General features: G+C 43.9%; 1 protein-coding gene and 1 pseudogene across 1 annotated transcript; both read left to right on the forward strand.

Annotated features, from left to right (window-relative positions):
• The window catches only part of LOC146548240 (NACHT, LRR and PYD domains-containing protein 12-like), a 233,326-nt pseudogene extending 211,925 nt beyond the window's left edge, over positions 1 to 21,401 (forward strand).
• On the forward strand, positions 12,496 to 16,812 carry LOC146548243 (ribonuclease inhibitor-like). Its single transcript, XM_085263828.1, has 3 exons — positions 12,496 to 12,518; positions 14,333 to 14,509; positions 16,617 to 16,812. The coding sequence occupies exons 1-3, from the start codon at positions 12,496 to 12,498 to the stop codon at positions 16,810 to 16,812; spliced, it is 396 nt and encodes a 131-aa protein (XP_085119954.1).
• Positions 21,402 to 27,959: the final 6,558 nt, after the last annotated feature.

Genomic DNA, 27,959 nt, shown 5'->3' on the forward strand with positions numbered 1-27,959 from the left:
TTGCTGCTAATACACAACATTTCATCATATTTCCTCATAACCCTCTTTTGTCTGACCATTTGATCCCATTTGAATTTGCAATAAAGGATCCACAGAGTTTGGTGACAATAATGACAGTAGATGTTTGTGTGAAAGTGCTGGAAGCAAATGAGTGTGTGATGTTCTTTCAGTGTTGCACTTTGTAGACGCTCCCTGAGCACTGGTCTCACAGCCAGCTGCACATAGAGACCAGTGTTGTTAGTCCAGGTCAGAAGATGACTTGTTGGAATGAAAATGAGCTTGTAGTTTGTCTGCTTTAATAATGTGACTGGAAAAAGGTGTTGGACTTCAAATATGTCCATTTCTGTCACACTTCACCTTTAAAAGTGAAGCCATGTGGTTCCTGGAAGGAAAAACACGACTTTTTCAAGTCTTTGTCCTGTTTTTATGAGAAATGTACGACTTTAATGTGAAACATTCAGAGTTTTTTCTCTTGTTGTGTTTGTTTGAAGCTGCTTCCTGTTGGCTTCAGTTGTTTGGAGTTTCCATTTTCTAAACTTCTACATTCTGAACCTTCTTCAGCTCTGAACAGATGATGAAACACTGAATGATTTCAAGCACTTTGTCTAATAAACTTACATCTTTCATTCTTTATACAGATTGATGGGCTATGGTTTGTCAGATATTGGCCTTGATTATCTGGCAGCAGCACTGAAGTCCAACCCCTCGTATCCCACAGAGGTGGACCTGAGTGGAACCTACAGCAACCTGAAGGATTCAGGAGTGAAGCATCTGTGTGGTTTCCTGGAGAGTCCACGATGTCGATTTGAAACTCTGAGGTCAGTCAGCATGTTTTAGTTGTGCTGAGATGAATATGATGTGAAAGTTGTGCTGACACTAAACTGCAGACATCAGGCTGATATTATACTGATCCACACTGAGGATCTTCATGGTAAAGTCTGTTTTCTTCTTCTCTGGTTTAGTCCATTGACTGCAGCAGAACAATGTTCACATTTCAAACAGTGATGCTCAACGTATGGCCCGCGGCCCACACGCGGCCTGCCCACCTTCCCTGATTCAGAGAGAGGGGACCCTGATTAACTGTGTAGCTTCTTCCTCACAGTTCTAAGTATCAGACACAACAGTGAATAATCCACAGCTGACTGTCTTTAGCAGGTCAAAGGTCACGGCACACAGCACTCTGTGAAACAGTTTGGAGCAGGAATTCTTGCACATTTACAAACTGACACTGCTGCACGGCATGCTGGGTAATGCTAGCTGCTCAGGTATGGGCGTGCTAATGGCTGTGAGGCTCCGTGGCTGCAGAACACTGAAGAAGAGAAAAGAGAGGTGGAGGATGAAGAAAAGAGGTGGAGATGAAGCAGAAGTTTAGCTCTAGAGAGGAGCTGTGTCTGTGTGGGTGGGGCTCAGGCAGCTCCGCCCACACAGTGACAGTGAAGCAGGTGAAGAGTAATAAATGAAGACAGCAGACAGTATTTGATAAGCTGATGTACAAACATGTAGGTCGTGTCCAAATTCATGGGCTGCATCCTCCTGAGGCCGCATTTGTAGACCGATTACGTCACAGCGACACGTCGAAGGCTGTCCAAATTCGTAGACTCCTCCGAATGCAGCCAACAAATGCGTTCTCCTTTTCCCCGAATTTGAAGGATGGGTCGGGTGTGTCCTTCGTGGCCTACCATATCCCAGAATTCATAGCGCGGCCCAGCCAAACTCCAGTTTCCAACAATGGCGGCCGCTACTAAGTTTTAAAATTACTCATACTAATCTTTTTCGGTCACAAAATAAACTTTTAACATATTTTCAGGCGAGAAAGTAGCTGTGTAAACATCAAATATCTGCTCGGTTTATCAAGATACCGCATATTTGCAAAAGTGCTTCGACGTTTTCGGAGACGTCTGCTACCCACCAGCTCGATAGCTCGCCGGGAGCTCGAGGGTCACTGAAGCCGCCGAGAACGGCACAACTCCCGGCACATCATTTTCAGATCACCGCGGACTTTCGCTACTCAGGTTAAACGTGATATATAAGTCACTTAGACAACCTCAAAATGTTATTGTTTGGCTTTTTTCAGTGTTTTGTTTGTTCGTGAGTAAATCGGTTTGGCTGAGATTAAAGTTATTAGATTAGATAAAATAAAACTTTATTAATCCCCCAGGTGGGTTCCTCCTTGGTCTTTACAGAGCTGACTAAACGTCAAACAGAAAACTGATTAAACAGAAGTATGAGACGGTCGAGAATTTACGCCAGTGTCCTGTTATATTTTAGATAGCAAGGAGCAGACGGCTGAGTTTATTCAACTCCACCGAGACAGCGGTGACGCTAATCAGAAGGCTAGACCGTCCAATTTCCCCAGCCGTTTATTTCCAGCCTACCCGACCTTCTGAGGACCCAGCCCACGTAGACCGCAAAGGCCGGGTCCTCGGGAGGATGCAGCCCATGAATTTGGACACGACCGTAGAATGATGGTGGCAGCTACAGAAACAGGTCCATACAGACTGAAGCGTGTCTCAGTCTGAATGTACACTGCTGTTATAAGAGCTGTGGAAACTCAGGTCAAAAGGACGTAACCACACTGCTGACAGTTCCAGGACATTCACAGAGTTACAGCATCATTTGTGACCATAAAGACAGAAAGCTCATCCAAATCCTGGGATTAAAAGTCTGTCCTGGTGGTGTCCAGTCAAACACGTCTCTGTGAAAGCTTCAATCCAACAGGCTCCAAAGTCCTTCTGCTCATTTCCTCGCCGGGTTCTTGATGCTCCTGTACCATCTCTCTGTCATCCTCCTCGCTCCCTCTTTGCACTCACAGTCTTTGTGCATCATTAACACTCACATGAGGAAAACCAAAGTTTTACTGGGCAGAAGATGATCATCAGTGACGCTGTCTTTAAAATACTCTTGTTAGAAATGTACGACTTTAATGTGAAACATTCAGAGTTTTTTCTCTTGTTGTGTTTGTTTGAAGCTGCTTCCTGTTGGCTTCAGCTGTTTGGAGTTTCCATTTTCTAAACTTCTACATTCTGAACCTTCTTCAGCTCTGAACAGATGATGAAACACTGAATGATTTCAAGCACTTTGTCTAATAAACTTACATCTTTCATTCTCTATACAGATTGGAGAGCTGTGATTTGTCAGAGATCAGCTGTGATTATCTGGAAGCAGTGCTGAAGCTCAACCCTTCGTATCCCAGAGAGGTGGAGCTGAGCTCCAACAAGCTTCAGGATTCAGGAGTGAAGCAGCTGTGTGTTCTTCTGGAGAATCCACAACATCAAATTGAAACTCTGAGGTCAGTCTCCACGTTTTAGTTGTGCTGACACTGTCGATCTGTGGAACTAAAACCTTTATACAGGAAGTCTGGTTCAGCTCTTTGTAGACCTTCTAATCTCTGATGCTCTGAGTCTTACTCAGTAGATGATGCAGAGTTGTGAAGCCGATGTGGGTGAGGACACTCGCCCAGCTCTAACTACTTTGACGTCCAGGCGGCTTCCCTGCTTGTCCTGATACAAACAAACCTGAGTAACCTTGCAGGTCAGATCTCATCAGTCACACCTGTTATGGCAGCTCTCCTCTAGATTGTAGTTCTTGTTAACCTGGGATGGTTTTAGAAGCCTGGACCACAGACTGCAAGGGAAGATATTACTGGGAAAGGCCAAAGCAACCTATTAGACCCATTAAACACTAACATAGATGAATACTCAGATTTAAACCTTTATTGTTTCACAAAGGGTTAAAAAGGGAACGTCCACAGTTTAGACTGCAGCAGATTTTATTAAAGCAGTTTGACAGGAGCAAAGCAAAAACACAAAGAATAAGTGTTTCACATATTAATACATATAACATAATAATAAAAGAAAAGCAAAAGAATGATAAAAAAGAATGAAAAAGTTGTCCAGAGCAGCAGGATGTCTGAGGTCTGCAGAAACACAAAAACACAGCAGCTAAAAATAGTTGTTGAAAGAAAACGAGGTGGGAGCTGCTGATTCCTGAGCTTTGATACTGGATTAGCTTCAGTAGTTATTCCCATCACTGCTGTAGGAGCTACATTTAGTCACAGCTGATTGTCTCCTTTGACCAATCAGAAGACTACTGTTGTAAAAACAAGCAGACAAAGAACCAATGAGAGTGAAGAACAGGATAAAGAGCTCGTGTGATGGAGGCAAAGCAATAATCAGCAGACTGTAGCAGTTTCTATCTGGATGAAAGTAGAAGGAGCTCAGCGGAGCTCAGTCCCATATCTTTGTTTAGAAACAACATCAGTGATTTCCTGCTGCTCGAGATGATTCCAGCAGCTCTCATTACAGCAGCTGATGAGAGAAACAGCTGATGGCTCACAGCTCGTGCACTGTTGGATCTCCAGATGTTCACATGGCTGAAGTCTGTGAAGAAACTGTGGTCCACGTAGTTCACACGGCCTCAGATTGGACCGAGCTCCCTGGATCACTGCAGCATCCTCAGCTGGTACATGGACGTCTCTGCTCCTCAGTCTTGGAGCCCCTGCAGGTCCGTCCACACCACCAGGGTCTTCTCACTCACCTTTCCTTTGTCCTCGTCCTTCATCGGCCGTGCTGTGTCTTTGTTCCTGCGGTGTTATTCCCACGATGCAGCGCTGATGTTCCCTCCTTGAATGCACAACAAGTACGGTGCTGGTCTTTCTCGGGTGGAGCAGAGACAGATTGAAGTCTTTCAGGCTTTAGTGCCGACTTCCCTGACAGAGGCTGGACTCCATGGTCTGCACAGGAGGCTTCTACACTGTGTGGAGGTGACTCCTGGACTCGAAGACAGGCTGCAGGTACATGTGTGATGAAGAGGAGCTACAGCAGTGTGATGGAGCTGCAGGTGTGAAGGAAGTCCTGCTGTCCTGTCCCACCCTCATCTTTGCTTCCTCTGTCTTCTCTGGACTTGTCCTCCTGTTTCAGAAACAGCACTGCTTCATGCCGAGGGTGGACGGGAGCGTTGGCTCTGATTCTTTTACCGTCCACCACAAGGAGACACTGATGCTGACCTCCTGATTCATCTGCATGTGTTCTGCTTCACACTGCTCACCTCCACCAAAGACTTCACAAACATCTTCTTTCTTTGAGTCCAGTTTGTCCCACAAACACTTCCAAATCTCCTCCTCTGAGATTCTGCAGCTTCTTGCAGTGTGACTCAGCTGACTTCTGACAGACCACAGACTGGCACAGCATCCACATGTGTCTCCTTTCAAACAGGCTCTTGATGTTTCCTCCCACATCATTCTGGCCTCTCAGTCTCCTTTGTTCTCCAGCTCTGTAGCTCCAGCTGGTGAAGCTTCAGTTTTCCATGTTGGTAACAGTAAACCACAGCCTCTGCTGTCAGCTGGGTAACTAAACAGAGCTGCAGCACGTCTCTGCGGTGGTGCTACATCCAGCCTGCAGACGGCCGTCTACATGTTGTAGTGGTTTACAGTCACCAGGGGGCGCTGTCCCAGCCATGCAGGCAGTGGGCTGCTCTGCTTGTGCTGTTGTTGGTGAAGCTGAAGTGAAAGCGATAGGTTTGTAGTTTGAACCTATCCACTGGAACGTTAAGGACAATCTGCTACGCAGCAAAAAGCAAGACACAAGGCACCAAAGTTCTCTGGTTTACTCATGCATGAGGGAGACCTGGCTGGAGCCAAGCGTCGTTCCACCACTTGACCACCATCAGACTCTCAGCCAGGCTCCCCATAGCACTCCTTTTATTGTGGTTACATGAATATGCATAGGGTCATTAACATATAGCATCTCACATAGGTATACATGTGAACAAAGAATACTGTGTGTGTGTGTGTGTGTGTGTGTGTGTGTGTGTGTGTGTGTGTGTGTGTGTGTGTGTGTGTGTGTGTGTGTGTGTGTGGTACTGCTGATCAAAGGGTCATATAACATCCTTGGTCAGGAAGAGGGTAGACCCCCCTTCACCCTAGATGGTTCACCCTAGATAACATGGTGAGGAAGTCCAGCAGTTCATCTAAACAAAAAGCACTTAGACTAGAACAGACGTAGCTACGTTAATCCTGCCATAAAACAATAAGAGAAGGTACGACCTCTCTCGTGCTCCCAGGATGTGGGTGTGCATTCTAGTGTGGAATACACACCAAGCCCCTGCAGCCTGCTAAAGATCACACATCCTATCACTACACAATTGATTATACACCTCTAAGAATATATGGTTAAATATTTCCTAATACAAATGACAATAATAAAATCTAAACCCATCAGAAAGCGAGAGTTAAAACACTGAACAGTGTCCACTGAGCTTCTCATGCTATTCTCATGCTCAAAGAAGTTTAACAGGAAGGACGACTCGTCCATCAGGCGTCCAGCTGTCCGTGACCGTGTCCACAGCAGAGTGTGACCGAGGCTTCATGCTAACACGCACACATGAAGCTAATACCACCACGAGCAGCTGCTCAGTGGATTTGGAGGACAAATGTCTGCAGCTTCTCACAGGCAGTATGCAGAATGTGGATCTCCACAAAGACTGTGGAGAGCTCGTCCCACACTCTCAATCCACACTTGTCTGCACAAAACTTCTCACACGTTCCCGTCACAAGTGTCTTCTAAGTGAAGCTACCAGGTTCAGGTCCAGCTTGCTTATCTGGAGCTGCAGTAGATGATCCATCCTCACAAAGCAACACAGCAGATATGCAAACACACAACACAACCAAAGGATTCTCTCTGCATGTCTGTGGCTGATGCTGCTGGAACGAAGCTGTTTGAAACCTTGTTGTTCTGCACTTTGGGACCAGAAGAGGAAACTGAAGCTCTGTGCAGAGGGTCCAATGGAAGCAGCCAAGCGCTGTAAGTGTCTGCTGTACAGGGATGCTGGTTCAGCTGTGGCTCAGTTTCACAGTGTGACTCAATAAAAGCAGCAGGAAATCAAAGCTTGATGCTTTCATCAGTGTGGAAATAAGAAAGTTTCCTGTGACAGACGCTGGAGCTCTTTCACTCTCAGCTTCACAGTTTCAGCTTCAAACTTCTTCCAACATGTTTCTAACACGGCCACATTCCACCTTAATGGAGCTGATATCTTGTGCATCAGCACATTTTCTAAAGGCAGCGATCACATCTTTAGTTTTGGATGTTTAACTGCAGATTGTTTATGTGTTTATAGCACATTAATTACAGCAGCAGCGTTGACCACAGTGCTGTACAAGAATCCAAAATAACTATTAAAATAACTCCTAATATTAATATCACACATCAAATATCAAATAACTCTCATGCTGTATTAAAAGCCAGTGAATACAAATGTGTTTTCAGAGCAGATTTACAGAGACTGACAGCAGGAGCTGGGGCTGTTCGATAGAACGATGTATATATGATGACCATATGAAAACGTCTATCGTTTCATATCACGCTCTTTGTTTCCTGCTTATGTGTTTGTGTTTTCCAGATAAAGCTTTCAAAATAAATCTGAAGATCCTGTTGAGAGTTTTCAAAATAAACACAATACATTACTGCGGTCGCTCGTTTATCGAGTTACGTTCTAAAAATAAGTCTCAGAATGAAGTAGCAGCTTTATGTTTTACAAGTATTATAGAAGTTTTAAGGCAGTTAAACCCTCACTGCACACTTTCTACACTTTTCTCAGACAGGCATGAACATTTTCACACTTTTCTCTCTTGTTTAAACAAAGTTCAAACCTTCATAGAAAAATAAGTTCATTATTAAAGAGTGACAGCAAAGTGTTTCTGAAACGTGTCAAATCAGCCTTTGCTGGCATTAAATGAGCTTCTGTGTGAGGAGCACTCGTCCATGGCCTGGGCTCCTCGCTGTCAGGTAAAGTTTCATAAAGCTTTTGAGTTTTTCTGCAGATAATGTTGGTGTCCAGCACGATGTTCTTTTTCCTGCGGTCACTGAGCCACAAAGCCAAAGCTGACTCCATCCTTACGATGTTCTTGTTGTGGACAGTTACAACCTTTTTGCCTCCTTGTTGAAACTATGATGGTCAGCATCTTCCTCTGCCTTTGGCTGCTACCACAGGTGCAAAACGTCTCGTCATCATTGTTGTTTGTTGGGACAAAACGTACAAACATACAGTGCAGCACTGCAGAGTCACACTGCTGTAAATTTGAACACATTCTGTACTGTACAGGAGACACGGCACGAGATTGACTGACAATGGTCTACAGCCAATCAGGACGCAGAACACAACGCGCTGTACAAAACAAAAGCATGCAAAATTGCACAAAAAAGATCAGCGAAACAGCGAGGCCGCCAAAGGTGAACTGTGTTACAGCGAGGGACCAGCGTATATGTGGTTGTTGGGACGATAAATGTCTTTGAGCTTGTGTCAGAAGACGAGCTGCAGCTTTCTGGACCAGCTGCAGTCTTGCCAGGCAGGTCCCACTAACTCCAACATATAAGGAGTTACAATAATCCAGCTGGGACGTCATGAAAACGTGGATCGCCCGTTCAAGGTTTTTAAAAGATATAAATGATCTCACCTTAGATAAAAGCCTCAGTTTGAAGAAAGACCGCTGTACAACTGAGCTCAGCTGTTTTTCAAATTGCCGTCAAATATAAGCCCCAAATGTAATAATGCGATTTAATAAAAGAGCTGAACCAGTCTAATAGAGCGCCCTTGATGCCACCATGCTCCAATGGTGAGGTCAAGATGCTGTGGTCAAGGCAGCGGTCAGATCCAAAAGCACAGCGGAGTCTCCTGATCAGTGGCTGATAAAAGATCATTAAGAACTTTCCAAAGTGCAGTTTCAGTGCTGTGAAGAGCTTTAAAACCAGACTGAAACCTTTACAACAGATTGCAGCTGAACAAATATAATCTTTTACAAAATCTTCGACAGGAAGGGAAGCTTTGAAATAGGCCTGAAGTTTGAGCGGACAGAGGATCCAGATCAGGTTTTTAGTACAGGCTGTACAACAGCATGTTTAAAACAGGCTGTACAACACCTGAACTAAGACTGCTGTTAAAAATCGCTAAGATGTCGGAACCGACAACCTTTAAAATCTTTTTAAACACGTGTTGGAACAACTTCATTTGGACAAGATGATGTCTTTATAGCATCACATCGTTCCTCCACCTGATCAAACCACACAGGCTCAAACTGATCAAAAACAGCTGAGCAGGTGAATATTTTAGCCCCGGTGCGATCTCGGGCGAGAGTATCGATGATGGCCAAAGGGCAGCGTCCAGCTCTACGGCCGCTGAAGAGCAGACTCAACAGACGCGCGTGATGTGGATCCTACTGCTCTAAAACTGGAGCTTCTTCAATCCATTAAAGAGGACATTAGTACGCTGTTAAAAGAAGAACTCAGAAATGCATTGAAAGAAGATTTTGACAATATAAGGGCTGACGTGCAAGGACTGAGAAATGAGATCGCTAACAGCATGGCGGCGACGTGCGGCGAAGTTGATGGAGTAAAGGTTACAGTGAAAGAAGCTGAGGATGGGCTGTCAATGTGGAGCGATGAGGTGACCACCCTGCAGTCTACAGTAGAGAGTATGAAGGAGGAGCTGTCTGACCTGAAGGATAAATGTGATGAAGGCAGGAAGCGGAGAGCTAACATCCACATCATAGGGATCCCAGAGGGCCTGGACTCGAGCTCCTCCACGGCCGTATCCGTGCTACTACGTGAAGTGCTGGGTATGGATAAAGACGTTATTGTCGACCGCTCACACAGGAGCCCTATCCTGAGAAAGCCAGCTGGTAACCCGCACGCCGTCATAGCCGAGCGTCACTACTACCAGGATTGTGTGGCTACGCCGTGCCAGGGCCCAAGCCCCGCTTGAGTTTAACGGACAACCTATTGCAATATTACGACTGGGCGATATGACCCAAAGTTCATATCTCGATATTCTTTAGCTGGATGGCGATATACGATATATATCTCGATATTTTTAAAGCCAGAAAGTTCGAACAAAAAGAGAGTTCTTAGTCAAAGCTGTGTCCCAAATCTCACACAGGCACATTTATTAACATACAGCGTAGATGTACATGAAACAATTACTCAGAAATAAATGATCAGCATTTATTAAATAATAATGCTCCATAAATAAAAGAAAACAATGTTGTTTTTGTGCATAACAAAAAGCTCACAATCGTGCAGTCAAAATGTAAACTAACAGACGCTGAGCATAATAACAAGCAGCTGCTCTGTTCCCAGGTTCTACTGCGTGACTGACAGCCTGGAGTTTGAAATCCTCTTTGTAACCGTGTCTCTTACAGGTGCCATTTATGGTCCTTATACACACTCAATACAGTAATATCACGTTGAAGCAGAGTACGTATCACTCCGCGAGGCTCCTCGTAGCTGTAATGCTCCAACAATCCATCAAGCGGTGCGGCCTCGTAGCTGAGCAAAGTCGTACCAAAACATCTTTTGAAAGGTTTTTGAGCGCCGTGTAGCACATAAAATCGGTTCAAGGTCAGTAAGCACAACCAGAATTCATCCATAAGGCGCACTGTCGATTTATGAGAAAATTACAGGATTTTAAGTGCAGAAAATATAGTTTATGGTTTTCCTTTGATCTTAGCAAATATCTACGCCTCTAATTGGGACGATCACAGATTTTTCACTAATGTCTTTGCGCGGCTCCCCAATATGTCATCACACAATATCATCTTTGAGGGAGACCTAAACTGCTCATTATCTGCTATGGACCACAGTTCACACAAAAGTACACTTAGTCCAAAGTCAGCATGCGTCATTCAGAGCTTTCTTGATCATTATGGGCTGGCTGATGTATGGAGATTTCATAATCCTGCTTCACGTCAATACTCTTTTTTTCTAATGTCCATAAAACATATATTTGTATAGAAAAACGTCTCCCTTTAGTTACAGAATGTGATTATAAGACTCTGGTGATTTCTCCTCTTGTTTTTTCAATGTGTATTCCTGATGCCTGCTCCAACTATCAGCCATGGAGATTCAACTCAGTGTTGTTAGCAGATGAAGAGTTTGTCAGTTACAAAAGGTCTCAAAGAGATTTTTTTTCTATCAATCAGACCCCAGAGATGTCATCATCAGTCATTTGGGAATCTCTAAAAGCATCTGAGAGGCCAAATAATTTCATTTTGTGCCAAACAGAATAGAATAGAATTAGAATAGAATTCAACTTTATTGTCATTGCACATGCACAGGTACAGGGCAACGAAATGCAGTTTGCATCCATCCAGAAGTGCTTTAGTGACATAGATATATTACAATATATATTAGCAATAATATAGATATGTGAGTATATTACAGAAATGGGTCTATTATGTTATAATGTACACGGTATGAAGTATGTTGTGAATATTCTATAACTATAAGTATGTACAGGCTGTAGTGAGTACAAGCTATGTACAGAATATGAACAGGATATAAATATGAAAAACTATACAGAATATGAAATAAATAACTTTACAGAAATCTGAGATATACAGCTATACAGAAATGGGAACTATGCAAGTTGTAAACAGTTGTAGGATTAAAGATTATCGAATGTACAGAATGATTATTTACACAGAGCTATACAGTAGTGCAGTTAAGATAAGTGAGATATGTAGATAGTTTCTACAGAGGCTATATAAAGTGCTGGTGGTTGTGAGTGGTGATTCAGTCCATGTTATTATTGTGTTTGAGGGTACAGTTGTCCATTGTGGGTGTGTGTATGTTCAGTCCATGAGTTTAACGTGGGTCAGATGTCAGGAGGCAGAGTTCAGGAGTCTGACAGCTGTGGGGAAGAAGCTGTTCCGGTACCTGGTGGTCTTAGTTCGGAGGCTCCTGTAGCGCCTCCCGGAGGGCAGGAGGGTGAAGAGTCCATGTGATGGGTGACTGGGGTCTTTGATGATTTTCCCAGCCCTTTTCAGACACCGCTTCCTGTAGATGTCCTTTATGGCAGGAAGTGGTGCTCCGGCGATGCGCTGGGCAGTTTTCACGACCCTCTGCAACGCCTTCCGGTCCGAGGCAGAGCAGTTCCCGTACCAGACTGTTATACAGTTGGTCAGGATGCTCTCGATGGTGCAACGATAGAAGTTCACCAGGATGTCTGAGGACAGGTGGTTCTTCCTCAGAGTCCTCAAGAAGAAGAGGCGCTGGTGAGCCTTCTTGACCAGCTTGGAGCAGTTGGTCGTCCAGATGAGATCCTCGGAGATGTGGACTCCCAGGAACTTGAAGCTGCTCACACGCTCCACAGCTGTCCCCTTAATGTGGATGGGTGGATGTGGGTCAGCATTCCTCCTGTAGTCCACGATGAGCTCCTTGGTCTTCTCAGTGTTAAGCAGCAGGTTGTTTCTGTCGCACCACTCAGCCAGACGATCCACCTCCTCCCTGTAGGCGGCCTCATCGTTGTCACTGATGAGGCCAATCACCGTGGTGTCATCTGCAAACTTAATGATGGTGTTGGAACCATCAGCAGGTCTGCAGTCGTGGGTGAAGAGGGAGTAGAGGAAAGGGCTCATCACACAGCCTTGTGGTACACCGGTGTTCATTGTGATGGTAGATGAGCAGTGGTTATCCAGCCGGACATGTTGGGGGCGGTTGGAATAAAATGGGGACCGAGCGCCTCTCTCAGTTAGCTGATGAAATGACTAAACTACATGCTGTGTACAGCCACTCTCCTGAGCCTGTATTATATACACAGTGGTTACAATGACAAACTGAATACAATCTCATATCTACAAAACAAGCTTAGTCAAAGTTGCAGCTACGCTTATGAACACGGAGAAAAAACAGGCGAGTTATCAGCTCACCAGCTACGACTAAGAACAGCTAACCAACTATCCTTGAGATCTACAATGACCAGGGAATAAGGTCTACAGACAACCAAACTATCCTTGAGATCCACAATGATTTCAATAAGGTGTTTTATATTCCCTCCTTGGGAGAAGATGCGATCGCTAGTCTGGAGGAACCTGTCTCTAATGTTGGAATTGAAACGGCCGTACGGAGCATGCAGTCTGGAAAATCTGCTGCCCCGACGGGTATCCATCTGATTTTTTCATAAAGTTTTCTGACCGACTGAATTCACTGTTAAAATCAACTTTTGAAGAATCCTTCCTCTCACAGTCGTTGCCTCCAACAATGCATCAAGCAGTGATGTGTTTAATTGTAAAACAGGAAAAAGACCATTTAGATTGTCGTTCATGTCGTTTAATATCTTTGTTCAACACAGACACCAAGATCCTGGCTCAAGTGTTGGCCCGTCGCTTACACAAGTATTTGTCCTCCATTATTTCACCAGACGGGCTTTATTAGGCACTCTTTTTTTGAACATTAGAGCTCTATTAAATATCATTTATACCCATGTTAAAGGTGATACATTGGAAACTGTAATTTGGCTTGACGCAGAAAAGGCGTTGGATCGGGTGAGATGGGATTTTTTTTATACGCTTAAAAAATGTGTCTTTAATTTTGTATCTTGGATAAAAGTATTGTATTGCTCCCCTCTAACAGCCGTCCGGACTAACAATAATCTGCCCCCCAGGACAGGGATGCCCTCTGTCTCCTTTTTGCCATTGAACCGCTAGCTGTTGCTCTGAGACAATGTGTTGGTGTTGAGGGAAAACATCGAGGGGGTATCGAACATGAAGTCTCTCTTTATGCCGACGACAGGATTTTATTTATTTCCAACCCATCGAACAGCCTCCGCAAACTTTTGGATAGACTTACAATAATAATAATAATACGTTTTATTTATAGGCGCTTTTAAGAGCCTCAAGGTCACCTTAATGCATACTTAAGGAATTTGGGACAATTTCTGGATATAAAGTGAATTTTGGGAAGAGCGAGGCAAAGTCTATCTGTACGACAACTGGGGAGTTTTGTGTATTTTAGCCCCTTTTAAACCCAGCTATAACAAGTTTAAGTACTCGGGCATCTGGGTGACAAGAAAACCACAAAGACTTGTATAAAACTATCTTCCTTTATTGTCGAAGCTTAAAGAGGATTTTGGAAAATGTGAGTTTTGCCTCTTTATATTTATGGTGGGAATGCAGAACAAGGAGCAAAGATGAATGTGATGCTGAATCAGCAGAAGACTTGGACTCATTTGATTCCAGCTTTGATATCATTGATTTCAATATGTCCATTTCTGTCACACTTCACCTTTAAAAGTGAAGCCATGTGGTTCCTGGAAGGAAAAACACGACTTTTTCAAGTCTTCGTCCTGTTTTTATGAGAAATGTACGACTTTAATGTGAAACATTCAGAGTTTTTTCTCTTGTTGTGTTTGTTTGAAGCTGCTTCCTGTTGGCTTCAGCTGTTTGGAGTTTCCATTTTCTAAACTTCTACATTCTGAACCTTCTTCAGCTCTGAACAGATGATGAAACACTGAATGATTTCAAGCTCTTTGTCTAATAAACTTACATCTTTCATTCTTTATACAGATTGAAGAGCTGTGGTTTGTCAGAGATCAGCTGTGATTATCTGGCAGCAGCACTGAAGTCCAACCCCTCCCATCTGAGACAGCTGGACCTGAGCTCCAGCAACAAGCTGCAGGATCCAGGAGTGAAGCATCTGTGTGGTTTCCTGGAGAGTCCAGGATGTAAACTTGAAACTCTGAGGTCAGTCAGCATGTTTTAGTTGTGCTGAGATGAATATGATGTGAAAGTTGTGCTGACACTAAACTGCAGACATCAGGCTGATATTATACTGATCCACACTGAGGATCTTCATGGTAAAGTCTGTTTTCTTCTTCTCTGGTTTAGTCCATTGACTGCAGCAGAACAATGTTCACATTTCAAACAGTGATGCTCAACGTATGGCCCGCGGCCCACACGCGGCCTGCCCACCTTTCCTGATTCAGAGAGAGGGGACCCTGATTAACTGTGTAGCTTCTTCCTCACAGTTCTAAGTATCAGACACAACAATGAATAATCCACAGCTGACTGTCTTTAGCAGGTCAAAGGTCACGGCACACAGCAGACAGTCAGAAATATTCTAACTCTGATCATTTATCAGTTGTGACACTGTGAGACTTGATCAGAGGTGTGATCATCACAGCAGAGGCCTTTGTGTCAAAGTCACTGAGGATCAAACAGAAACACATGAAGCAGATTTTCCTCTTCTGGCTTTTTATAGCAGATAACCTTCAAAATATTCTGCAGTCGATCAAAAACTGAAGCAAACCATGAAGCAACATGTGAACATGAGCTGATGCTGCTGAAGTGAAGCAAAGTTACAGAGGTTTGATTACAGACACAGCTGAGAGTTTGTAATCTGTCATCATTTTAAAAAGTTTCCATGGAACAGCAGAAATGAGGCTTTACTGTCAGAGGCCGACAGCACTGAACACAACAGCAGACTGGTGGCTAATAAACAGTGAATGATGCAGAAACAGATGTTTGAAGCTGTTCTTGGAGTACACTGAGAGAGAGAGAGCTGTGCAGGCAGGAACAGCCAAAGTCAGAGAGAATTCATGAGCATATTGATCAAACGTGAAGCAGAGTTTGGATCTTCTTTTGCTGCTGCTTCACTCAGTTTTGGTTGGAGACAGATGAAACCTGCAGCTTCAGGATCTGTGAGCTGTCCACTTTCAGCCCCGACGGCGTGTCCGTGTACGTGCCGTCGAGTGAACGATCCACGCTCTGTGTTTCCATCTTTGTGTGTTTAGCTGCTCTCATTTACTGTTTTAGCTGTTTGCTGCTTGTTGAAATAGTTTGTGAGCTTTAACCTGAGATTCTGGCAAAATACATTTATATTAAACATCGATTCAGGATTGAATGAATCAACATCGTTTTATTCGAATTAAAACCATTTAAATGGGAACATGAATTTTTTACAGCCGCCTCTAATGCTGGGTAATGTCAGCTGGTCCATGTGCAGCTGGCTGTGAGGCTCAGGGAGCGTCTACAAAGTGCAACACTGAAAGAACATCATCCATAAATATTGAGTAAGAACTGGACTCTCATACAGCGAAACTCAAATGCCTTTAAACATCAGCTTATCCTGCTGATCCAAGTCCAACACTGAGTTTGTAAAAACATGTTTGTCAATCATTTTGTTTGGTTTCTGAGGAAAAAGATTCAATAACTTGCTGCTAATACACAACATTTCATCATATTTCCTCATAACCCTCTTTTGTCTGACCATTTGATCCCATTTGAATTTGCAATAAAGGATCCACAGAGTTTGGTGACAATAATGACAGTAGATGTTTGTGTGAAAGTGCTGGAAGCAAATGAGTGTGTGATGTTCTTTCAGTGTTGCACTTTGTAGACGCTCCCTGAGCACTGGTCTCACAGCCAGCTGCACATAGAGACCAGTGTTGTTAGTCCAGGTCAGAAGATGACTTGTTGGAATGAAAATGAGCTTGTAGTTTGTCTGCTTTAATAATGTGACTGGAAAAAGGTGTTGGACTTCAAATATGTCCATTTCTGTCACACTTCACCTTTAAAAGTGAAGCCATGTGGTTCCTGGAAGGAAAAACACGACTTTTTCAAGTCTTTGTCCTGTTTTTATGAGAAATGTACGACTTTAATGTGAAACATTCAGAGTTTTTTCTCTTGTTGTGTTTGTTTGAAGCTGCTTCCTGTTGGCTTCAGCTGTTTGGAGTTTCCATTTTCTAAACTTCTACATTCTGAACCTTCTTCAGCTCTGAACAGATGATGAAACACTGAATGATTTCAAGCACTTTGTCTAATAAACTTACATCTTTCATTCTTTATACAGATTGCAGAGCTGTGGTTTGTCAGAGATCAGCTGTGATTATCTGGCAGCAGCACTGAAGTCCAACCCCTCCCATCTGAGAGTGCTGGAGCTGAGCGACAACTACAACCTGCAGGATCCAGGAGTGAAGCATCTGTGTGGTTTCCTGGAGAGTCCAGGATGTAAACTTGAAACTCTGGGGTCAGTCAGCATGTTTTAGTTGTGCTGAGATGAATATGATGTGAAAGTTGTGCTGACACTAAACTGCAGACATCAGGCTGATATTATACTGATCCACACTGAGGATCTTCATGGTAAAGTCTGTTTTCTTCTTCTCTGGTTTAGTCCATTGACTGCAGCAGAACAATGTTCACATTTCAAACAGTGATACTCAACGTATGGCCCGCGGCCCACACGCGGCCTGCCCACCTTTCCTGATTCAGAGAGAGGGGACCCTGATTAACTGTGTAGCTTCTTCCTCACAGTTCTAAGTATCAGACACAACAATGAATAATCCACAGCTGACTGTCTTTAGCAGGTCAAAGGTCACGGCACACAGCAGACAGTCAGAAATATTCTAACTCTGATCATTTATCAGTTGTGACACTGTGAGACTTGATCAGAGGTGTGATCATCACAGCAGAGGCCTTTGTGTCAAAGTCACTGAGGATCAAACAGAAACACATGAAGCAGATTTTCCTCTTCTGGCTTTTTATAGCAGATAACCTTCAAAATATTCTGCAGTCGATCAAAAACTGAAGCAAACCATGAAGCAACATGTGAACATGAGCTGATGCTGCTGAAGTGAAGCAAAGTTACAGAGGTTTGATTACAGACACAGCTGAGAGTTTGTAATCTGTCATCATTTTAAAAAGTTTCCATGGAACAGCAGAAATGAGGCTTTACTGTCAGAGGCCGACAGCACTGAACACAACAGCAGACTGGTGGCTAATAAACAGTGAATGATGCAGAAACAGATGTTTGAAGCTGTTCTTGGAGTACACTGAGAGAGAGAGAGCTGTGCAGGCAGGAACAGCCAAAGTCAGAGAGAATTCATGAGCATATTTATCAAACGTGAAGCAGAGTTTGGATCTTCTTTTGCTGCTGCTTCACTCAGTTTTGGTTGGAGACAGATGAAACCTGCAGCTTCAGGATCTGTGAGCTGTCCACTTTCAGCCCCGACGGCGTGTCCGTGTACGTGCCGTCGAGTGAACGATCCACGCTCTGTGTTTCCATCTTTGTGTGTTTAGCTGCTCTCATTTACTGTTTTATCTGTTTGCTGCTTGTTGAAATAGTTTGTCAGCTTTAACCTGAAATTCTGGCAAAATACATTTATATTAAACATCGATTCAGGATTGAATGAATCAACATCGTTTTATTCAAATTAAAACCATTTAAATGGGAACATGAATTTTTTACAGCCGCCTCTAATGCTGGGTAATGTCAGCTGGTCCATGTGCAGCTGGCTGTGAGGCTCAGGGAGCGTCTACAAAGTGCAACACTGAAAGAACATCATCCATAAATATTGAGTAAGAACTGGACTCTCATACAGCGAGACTCAAATGCCTTTAAACATCAGCTTATCCTGCTGATCCAAGTCCAACACTGAGTTTGTAAAAACATGTTTGTCAATCATTTTGTTTGGTTTCTGAGGAAAAAGATTCAATAACTTGCTGCTAATACACAACATTTCATCATATTTCCTCATAACCCTCTTTTGTCTGACCATTTGATCCCATTTGAATTTGCAATAAAGGATCCACAGAGTTTGGTGACAATAATGACAGTAGATGTTTGTGTGAAAGTGCTGGAAGCAAATGAGTGTGTGATGTTCTTTCAGTGTTGCACTTTGTAGACGCTCCCTGAGCACTGGTCTCACAGCCAGCTGCACATAGAGACCAGTGTTGTTAGTCCAGGTCAGAAGATGACTTGTTGGAATGAAAATGAGCTTGTAGTTTGTCTGCTTTAATAATGTGACTGGAAAAAGGTGTTGGACTTCAAATATGTCCATTTCTGTCACACTTCACCTTTAAAAGTGAAGCCATGTGGTTCCTGGAAGGAAAAACACGACTTTTTCAAGTCTTTGTCCTGTTTTTATGAGAAATGTACGACTTTAATGTGAAACATTCAGAGTTTTTTCTCTTGTTGTGTTTGTTTGAAGCTGCTTCCTGTTGGCTTCAGCTGTTTGGAGTTTCCATTTTCTAAACTTCTACATTCTGAACCTTCTTCAGCTCTGAACAGATGATGAAACACTGAATGATTTCAAGCTCTTTGTCTAATAAACTTACATCTTTCATTCTTTATACAGATTGAAGAGCTGTGGTTTGTCAGAGATCAGCTGTGATTATCTGGCAGCAGCACTGAAGTCCAACCCCTCCCATCTGAGAGAGCTGAACCTGAGTAATGACTTCTTGTCTTCAACTAAGAACAACAACAAGCTGCAGGATCCAGGAGTGAAGCATCTGTGTGGTTTCCTGGAGAGTCCAGGATGTAAACTTGAAACTCTGAGGTCAGTCAGCATGTTTTAGTTGTGCTGAGATGAATATGATGTGAAAGTTGTGCTGACACTAAACTGCAGACATCAGGCTGATATTATACTGATCCACACTGAGGATCTTCATGGTAAAGTCTGTTTTCTTCTTCTCTGGTTTAGTCCATTGACTGCAGCAGAACAATGTTCACATTTCAAACCTTCAAAGAAGAAGAAAAATCCTCCACTGGAAAATTCACTGTGAAACTCTCAAACTCTTCATTGCACCTTAAAGTCTGTGTGACACTGAAATCCAAAGCAAAATGTGCGTTTGCTTTACAGACAGCAGTCCAACACAAACATACACACATCATCCAAAACACAGTCCAACATCCAAATCTCCTCCACTGCCAGCATGAATGATGGGAAAGAGAAGGAGGAACACTCTGACATTCAGGGTTAGAATGAGTTTCATCAAGCAGACTGTGAAGATCAAAGCTGCATTAGAAAGCTTACATGAATGAATGAGTGGACAGAAGTGGACAGAGATCATCTGAAGCACTTCAAAGGCTTTAAATCAGCACATTTCTCTTTATTCTTTATCAACTCTGTTAGTTTCTCTCAGTTTTCTGTGGAATGAAGCTAACAGCAGGCTAATAAGATGCTGACCAATAGGTTTCTATTAAAGGTTGTAATTTGTATATGAAAAAGTGCTTTGGCTCAGCAGGGATCAGCTTACAGGTAGAATACAGCTGCTGGATGGGATTAGCATGTCATAGCTATCTACCAAACTGCTAACTGGGGGATTTCAGGCCATCTATGGATCATTTTTGCTAACTGTTTATTCAGCTTAGGCTCACAGGGCTGCAGCCTGTGCCCTAGCTGTCATAGGGCAAGAGGCGTGGTCCACCTGCACAGGTGAGCAGTCCATCACAGGGCCAACAGAGAGCGACAGAGAAGCACTCCCTCACATCCACACCTACAGCCAATGTAGAAGCACCAATGAACCTAAGCAGCATTTCATTGGACTGTGGGAGAACATCCAACCTCCACAGAAAGGCCCAGCTGACCAACAAGCTTCAACCTACAACCTTCTTGCTCTAAGGCACTAGTGCTAACCACTTTTGCCCATTTCAGCCCAAATCCTGCATCTTCCTGTTTCTGACTCCAGGCCAGCTCCACTAACACTTTCTCATCAGACACTGCCACCTAGTGGAGGAAGTCTTAGTTCCATTTGAAGCTTCAGATTACAGTTAGTTCCTTTACAAAGAGGTGGAGGTGGTGGGGCCACAGCACCATCATCACTGAGTGCCATAGGACACTTAACCTTTGTTTCCATATGCTGGGAACTTCCTGTTGTTCCCAGGAGGACTGGAAAATGTGTGAAAATCTCCCAGTCAGTTCCTCACAGCACACTTCAATCATTTCCCTCCCACAGCATCAGGACCAGGGCTTTTTCTCTCTTTGGTCCCACTAAGAGATTTCCACACAAACACCTCATCAGTGGGACTCTCAGAGCTACCAGCCCTTTGCTACAATCACAAAGCTCTTCATTGAAATCAATGATATCAAAGCTGGAATCAAATGAGTCCAAGTCTTCTGCTGATTCAGCATCACATTCATCTTTGCTCCTTGTCCTGCATCCCCACCATGGACTTCCTGTTTCCAAAGTAATCCCCGTTTTTCCCAGAAAGAAATGTCAGTAGAAATCGATGATCTAAGTGAGAACATGAGCCTTTAAAAAGTCCCAGTGGGTGCAGTCAAAGCAGTCCCTCAGTCCCAGTATAGAGTCTTTGGTCCAGACTGGAACAGCTGTGTGCCCAGTTTGAGCTCTCTTCAGTGCTGTGACCTGACAGACCCAGAGGGGCCATCACATCACATTTAGAAGCTCCCCTGATGGAGCCACAACACATGTCCAATACTTAGTCTGTCTTGTTGGACCAACTGGAAGAAATGATTCAAGGACTTAGTCACAGAACAGAGATTCAAATCTCCAAAATCCAACTGGCTGCATCAGGACATATAGTCTGAAACTCTGCACAGTTTCCTGTTTGAAGCTGCTTCCTGTTGGCTTCAGCTGTTTGGAGTTTCCATTTTCTAAACTTCTACATTCTGAACCTTCTTCAGCTCTGAACAGATGATGAAACACTGAATGATTTCAAGCACTTTGTCTAATAAACTTACATCTTTCATTCTTTATACAGATTGAGGAGCTGTGGTTTGTCAGAGATCAGCTGTGATTATCTGGCAGCAGCACTGAAGTCCAACCCCTCCCATCTGAGACAGCTGGAGCTGTACTACAACAACCTGAAGGATCCAGATGTGAAGCAGCTGTCTGATCTTCAGGAGAGTCCAGACTACAGACTGGAGACTCTGAGGTCAGTAGAGTGATGGAGTGAGTGGGTGGTGCTGTCAGCAGTATTGTACTAAACACAGTCAGTATGAAACAAAGATCCAGTGTTTCCTGTAAAGCTGCAGCTTCTCAGTGAAGCTGTGAGAGGAGAACGGTGACAGGCTTCAGGATTGGACACAAACACTTCCTGTTTCTCACCTTTATGGTCACCATAGTAACGGCTGACACGCTCTGATCAAACACTGTCAACAGCCAATCAGCTCTCTGAACAAAGCAGCACGCAGACCAATGACTGCATTGATTTCCAAGTTTAAAGCAGTGAAGAACACAGTCTGTAGGTGAGGAAGAATTTAGTGAGAGCAGATGTTTGGATGGAATTCCTCCAGTTAACAGCTGGAACCGTCCATCTGGATTGTTGGGCTTGTTGTTGGGGTTCCTACAGAGCTCAGAGTGGACACACCAAGGTTCTTCTAATGAATGAAAGTCCAAACTCAAACTAGGAGGGAAAAACATTTTCAGCAACTTCAATAAAAATCCAAAGATTAGAAAAAGTGAAGCAACAATGAGTCCTAGTACAGTCCCAGCACTGACGTCCCTGCTGCTCTTTATACTGGATGTGCTGCATCACTGACTGACAGCTGATGAAGAGTCTCTGGAAACACTCGTTTATCTCCTCTGCTCTTCCTCCTTCTCTCTGCAGGTGGCAACCATGGCATTAAACAGGACGGTGTGTGTGCTGAGAGAGGAGCAGCTGTGTCCTGATGATCCAGAGAGGTTGAAGCAGCAGCAGCTTGTGTGTAGAGACGCTCTGACTGGGCCATGTTACTGGGAGGTGGAGAGGAGAGCTTCATCCAGCAGTGACTGACAGAGGAATGAAGTGCAGATGACTGTCAGTGCTGCAGAGTGAACTGCTCTGAGAACAGCTCCACTGTCAGACACAATGTAGAGTCCAGCATCAGCCCTGTGTGTCCCTCTGGATCTGACAGAGGATCATCAGTGTATCTGGACTGCTCTGCTGCTGCTCTGTCCTTCTACAGTCTCTGCACAGTCTCTGTCTCACTCTGGAAAGATTTTACAACTTGTTGTAATTACAGAACGTTAATATAATATTCAAACATGTGATCTTCTCTTTATTTCTGAATCTTTACCAAATAAAGAAAAACCAAACTAACAAACAGAAGCTGTCGTGTCCTTTTTCACCACATCTGTGAATCTTTTCTGTGTTTTTCCTCTTTTCCTCCTTCCTGCAGCTCCATCTTCATCATTCTGTGTCCAGTATATGTGAACACGTCCAAAGCATCTGAGCCTCATGTTACCCGTTTGTGTGAGTTACGCCTGTCGTTGTGTTGTGGTGTATAAATAAGGGGCAGGAGACAGCGCTGGATCTCTGAGTTCTTTACTCTCAATTTCTGCAACATCTGCAATATCTAGAAATGCAAACCTGTGAGCTGTGTGTGTTGTGCGTCTGCTCGGCCACCTCTCCTCCGGCCATGCTGGAAGCAGCTGTGCGTTTGACAGTTTTATCGACTCGACAATAATCGAACAAATTAAATGTTCAAAAATATCAACTTAAGCACTTCAAAGTCAACAAAAAGCTTAAAACAATGAAATAATATTTCACTGACAAAACAACAGCTCATAAGAACGATACACAAAATAATACAGAAACAAACAAATAAAAGTTATTAACCAGGATCCATGTTTTTGTCACAAACACTGAATCAGCTGATTCACTCTTTATGTTTCTGAGTTTGTTTTGTGATTATAGTTCTGGTTTCTGTTTCTGTGTCTTCACTGTGTCCCACGTCTCCTTACTTTGGACTGTCTGTCCTGTCACTGAAGGTGTCTGCCCAACAAGGACGTGGTGCTGAATGCATCCAGACCCCTGCTGACTGTCTTTGCAGCTTCGGTCAAAGGTACAGTGTCCACTGTGACCCTGAGAGCAGGACACAGCCAGAGGTGAGTCAGCAGTTACAAACTAAATGCTGCTGACATGAATCAAACTGCTGGATAACCCACTGCTCATGAAAATGGCACCTTTCTGTTGCTTTTTGAGATTACTGAGAATATTTGAATTGTGACTCAGATGGCAGATCCAGGCTCTCAGCCTCCAGCTGAAACTTCCAGTCCTCCCCCAGCCAGAAGCTCTGATGCTGGGCTGAGAGACTTTGATCCTTCCCTGGATCCAGAAATCCAGGAGGGAGAAGGAGAACAGGACCTCCTTCCTGATCTGGAGAGGCCTGAGGGAAAGAAAGATGGAGCAGACAGAGCTTTGAACAAATCCAAACCTCCTGAGCTTCACCTCCACAAAGGTGCAGACACTGATGCACAGATTCACATGTGACACCTGCAGCGTCCAGCTTGTGCCGCTGACATTATCTCCACTCTGATACAAGCCTCATTCACTCGCTCACACACGTTCATACAATCACCTTTTCCTCACAGTCACACACATGAATGTAATGAGGGGAACTCGGGGTTCACTGTCATTCCTCAGGATACTTTGATATGCAGACTGGAGGCTCTGTGGATGAAACACCGACTGTCTGAAGCACTCTGAAGTCTTCATGATGGACTTCATCCTGATTAACACTACAATACTTGTTAGAGGCCTTTTATATGTAATAATATTCTTTTCCATTAAAGCTCTGAACATTCTCACTCTTTCTTGACCAGGTGTGACAGGTGAAGGACACCGGCGAATAGGAGGACAGAAGCTGAGAGCCATTAGTCACATGACTTCAGCTGCTGCTGCCTCACCAACCACTGGCCCCTCGGTGAGTCTAGAGTTACAGCAGTGACCACAGGAAGTGCACACGTGTGATCTAAAGCTACATGTGGGCCTGTGACCATCAGTCTTCTCACTGTGGTAGACGGGTTTGTGAGTCCCTGTGATGCTGGGAGTGTCCAGGACAGTCGCTCCTGATCGGGTCTCTCATGGAAAGCTGGTCCCAGGAATTCCTGGAAAATTCCTCCACAAAAGAGAACTGGGAACCTAAGTGCAGAGTGACAGAGGTGCTCAGCAACCCTGCTGTTATATGGGAATAGAACCAGAATAGTCGGCAACCACTTGAGTTAAGTTAGCCAAAGAGATGCGACTCAGACTGACTTCATCATGTTGGCAACGTGTCTGCATTGATAAATTCCAGTTATTGACAAATCAGAGAATAATTCCAGTCGTTCAGAGACAGATTGTGATTGTTTGGAGGATGTAATCGTTTCCCTTCAGGGAGCGTGTTGGACGCTCAGTGTCCGGGTGATTAGCTGATGCAACTACTTAGAATCAGTTTGTGAATATGAAGAAAATCAGTGCAGTCACTGGACAAACTCTGATTCTTCCTAGTTTCACTCTTGTTTCAGTCCAGTGTGACTGAGGTGGTAAAAAATGATCTGACTTTTAGCCACACAGCTGTCTGCTAGAGAAAAAGCCTTTGTGCACAACTTTCTTAAAGGCAAACAGCACCATGTTCACTGCAGCTGCAGCAAACGCAGCAAAGAGTGAAAGTTGGACTGAGAATGTTGTGACTGTTTCATGAGAAAGAGCAGGAAAACAAGCATCACACACCCAGACACAGTGCTGGGATTAGAATTAGACTTTAGAGCCAAATGTAGGACAAAAGCTTTAATATGAAAGAGGAAAACCCAACAACAGCCAGAGCATGAAGCTCAAATCTATACCAATCACCAAGAAAGCTGACAGGCCTGTGACACGTCAGAGACGCCGTTCAAATCATAAAGAAGTTGGTTTATTGACAAAATGTAAAAAACCAAAAGAATCAAGTCAACCTTCAGTTTCGAGCGAGTAGACCAATCAGGCACAGCAGCAGCTCTAGAATAAGCAACAATTTGATGTCTTACAAACAACCTTTCATATACACACATACATATGGCTCATATGCTGTTTAAAAAGGCCTCAAAGACCCAACAGATTACACAAAGTACAAAAACACTTTCATTCAGACAACAGTCAGCTGTGCACGAGACAGAGAGCCGACTACAGTTAGTAACATGGACTCACTTTGTTTCAGACACGACACAAAGTAACACAAAGCCACAAAGAGCAGAAACATCAAAAAGGAGGCAGAGCAGCAGCAACTCTCCATGAGCTGTGAGGCTAACAGCCACCCACACTTCCTGTGATGCATAATGAAAACAACATTAACCTGAAGGATGATAACAACAGAAAGAAGTCTAAGCTAACGTTACACAGCGCTCACACAGCGCTGACTGTACAGGCCTCACACAGCTACGACCTGCATCCACAACACCTGATTCTACTGAACACAAACAAGTTAATGATATATGAGCAATCCAGGGAAGGCTTCCAGGAAGGTGAGGATCCAAAGACAGCTCTACAACAGCATCAGTCAGCAACAATGTTACTAATCACTGACTCTTTCATCCTTTTATACTCAATCAAAAAGTGCTGTGTTCACATTTGTTTCTGCTGAAATCCAGAGACTGAAAATGCGTCTTTTTAAAGTTTGAATAAACTGACTGAACTTGTCACGAGTCCAACCGTGAGGAACACTTCCCCCCATGACACATCACAGGAGAACGTCTCAGTGGAGGGGGGACAGTAGCTCAGTTTAGGCAGTCACACTCAGAATCGATGCCTCCAGTCAGGGTCAAACGTGGTCCTCAGAAACCTGCAGATGTTTGGGCCAAGCTCTCACTGGTCTCTGCGTCTGTAGACTGAGCTGATGTTTCTCCAGGTGTCTGGTAAAAGGACGATGCTGCTGTCCAATGAGGCGAGGAGAGAAGTAGCCAAACAGGCGAGAGCCGTGAAGGAGGAACGGCGGGCAGCTCTGGATGCCCGACATAAATACCTGATGAGCAGGCTGGCAGACGCCAGCAGCCTGGAGGAGGCGGCGGTGGAAGACGCCATCGTCTCTGATGACAGAGTAAGTTCAGAGACGTGATCCTTCCTCAGAGTTGAACCTTTGAGTCATTAATGTCTGATTCTTCCAGTTCAGTCTGATCCATGAATTCTTTGCTGCAAACGGATCCAAGAAGCTGATTTTCTTCTATCAGGATGTCAAACAGGTAACTTTGATCACATTTCAATGACTGACACATGAAGGTCTAACCGCTCTTCATAATCTGCTGTCCTGTTTGTTGCACCGTACTTTGTATTCATATCTTTTAATATCTGCCTTTCTCCCAGAGTCTGTCCTCCCGTCAGTCTTCCTTTGTGGACGCATCAAACTCAGCTGTGGCTCAGAGGAAACTCTTCCTCACTACGGGGAACTCTGAGGTTGGCTTCAGCTTTTTATGTTTAGTTCATGTGAGAATCACAGAAAAATGCTGATATGAGTGGAAGGTTCTGCTGGGAAATTGGCAAAGAGCAGATTATTGAACAGCGAGGCAGACAGTTCATTTCAGTGATGCCAGTTTATTAGAAACGAGGACTGTGGGGCTGCTGGAAGTCAGGACGGCCGTTCTCTGGATAAACCTGACAGCTGAGGTGGAGAGCAGGATTTATCCACAGACGGCTTCTTCCAAGCAAATGTCCTGAACACACCTGAGCTGAGGGTTACACAGTGTGTCCTGTGTGATCTCTGCTTTATGGTGGTTGAATCTCACAAATGTGACCATCAGACCTGACGACTTATTTGTGATGTTTTCATTAAAAATATCCTGGGTGAGGTGTTTGGGGCCTGTCCCATGAGGAGGAGTCTCCAGGGCAGACCCAGGACACACTAGAGAGGTTATATCTCTCAGCAGGCCTGGGAATGCCTCAGTATTGTCCTGGATATGCTGGAGGAAGTGGTTGTTTAGGGAGGTCTGGGATTCTCTGCTTAGACTGCTGCACCTGTGACCCGGGACCAGATAAACAGGAAATGGATGTTTGAAATTCAAAGAAATCCTCTTTTAATAATGAGGAAAAAAGACAGCAGGAGATCCATCGCAACTAACAAAACACTTCAAACACATCAGTGCATCAACTTTAATCAACTTCATTTGGTTCAAATGAAGGAATCTAACAAAGCACTCACTAAAATGAAACACCAGTTAGTTTCCCGAGCTCAACAGGTCGAACACCTGAGTTTGGTTTGCGGTGCAGTTTTTATTTCTTCTAGATAACTTGGGTTATTTGCACAGGAAGGTTTTTTAAATGTATTTCTTAAGTACGATCTTATATGGGGGTTGATTTTATAGCATAACAGAATAATGTAATAACTCTAATAGAGTATAAAACATTTGCAGAATGAAGTACAAGGTGAAGAAAAGTCAGAACGTCCCTATTTGAAAATACAGTCTCAGAAGGTCAGAGATGGACAAATTCAGCTACAGAAACATGTGGCCATTTTTTTAAAGCCATAGAGCATATTACAGACGACACAAAGAGCAAACACTGTAAACTTCTAAGCACAGACCTCACACAGCTCACACACGTCAGAGTGAAGCTGTCATTTCCTGAAGCTTCCACACAAGAGAACTGGCAACAAGGTGGAGTCCTCATGGATCACTAGCAGAGAAATGTGGGTGGGTGCCAGACCACATGGACTCGACTCACTTTATTTCATACAAAGGAGCAGAC

This window comes from Mchenga conophoros, linkage group LG23, assembly GCF_057382185.1.
Source record: "Mchenga conophoros isolate Kocher_MC1m ecotype Shallow Benthic linkage group LG23, M_conophoros_male_GT1.1, whole genome shotgun sequence".
Classification (NCBI taxonomy): domain Eukaryota; kingdom Metazoa; phylum Chordata; class Actinopteri; order Cichliformes; family Cichlidae; genus Mchenga; species Mchenga conophoros.

Bases quoted from the DNA above. Each gene is read 5' to 3' on its own strand.
- LOC146548243 (XM_085263828.1), top strand. From the start codon at position 12,496: ATGGGGACCGAGCGCCTCTCTCA. The intron at 12,519-14,332 runs GTTAGCTGATGA...TTCTTTATACAG, and splicing joins GGGACCGAGCGCCTCTCTCA to ATTGAAGAGCTGTGGTTTGT. The intron at 14,510-16,616 runs GTCAGTCAGCAT...TTCTTTATACAG, and splicing joins TGTAAACTTGAAACTCTGAG to ATTGCAGAGCTGTGGTTTGT.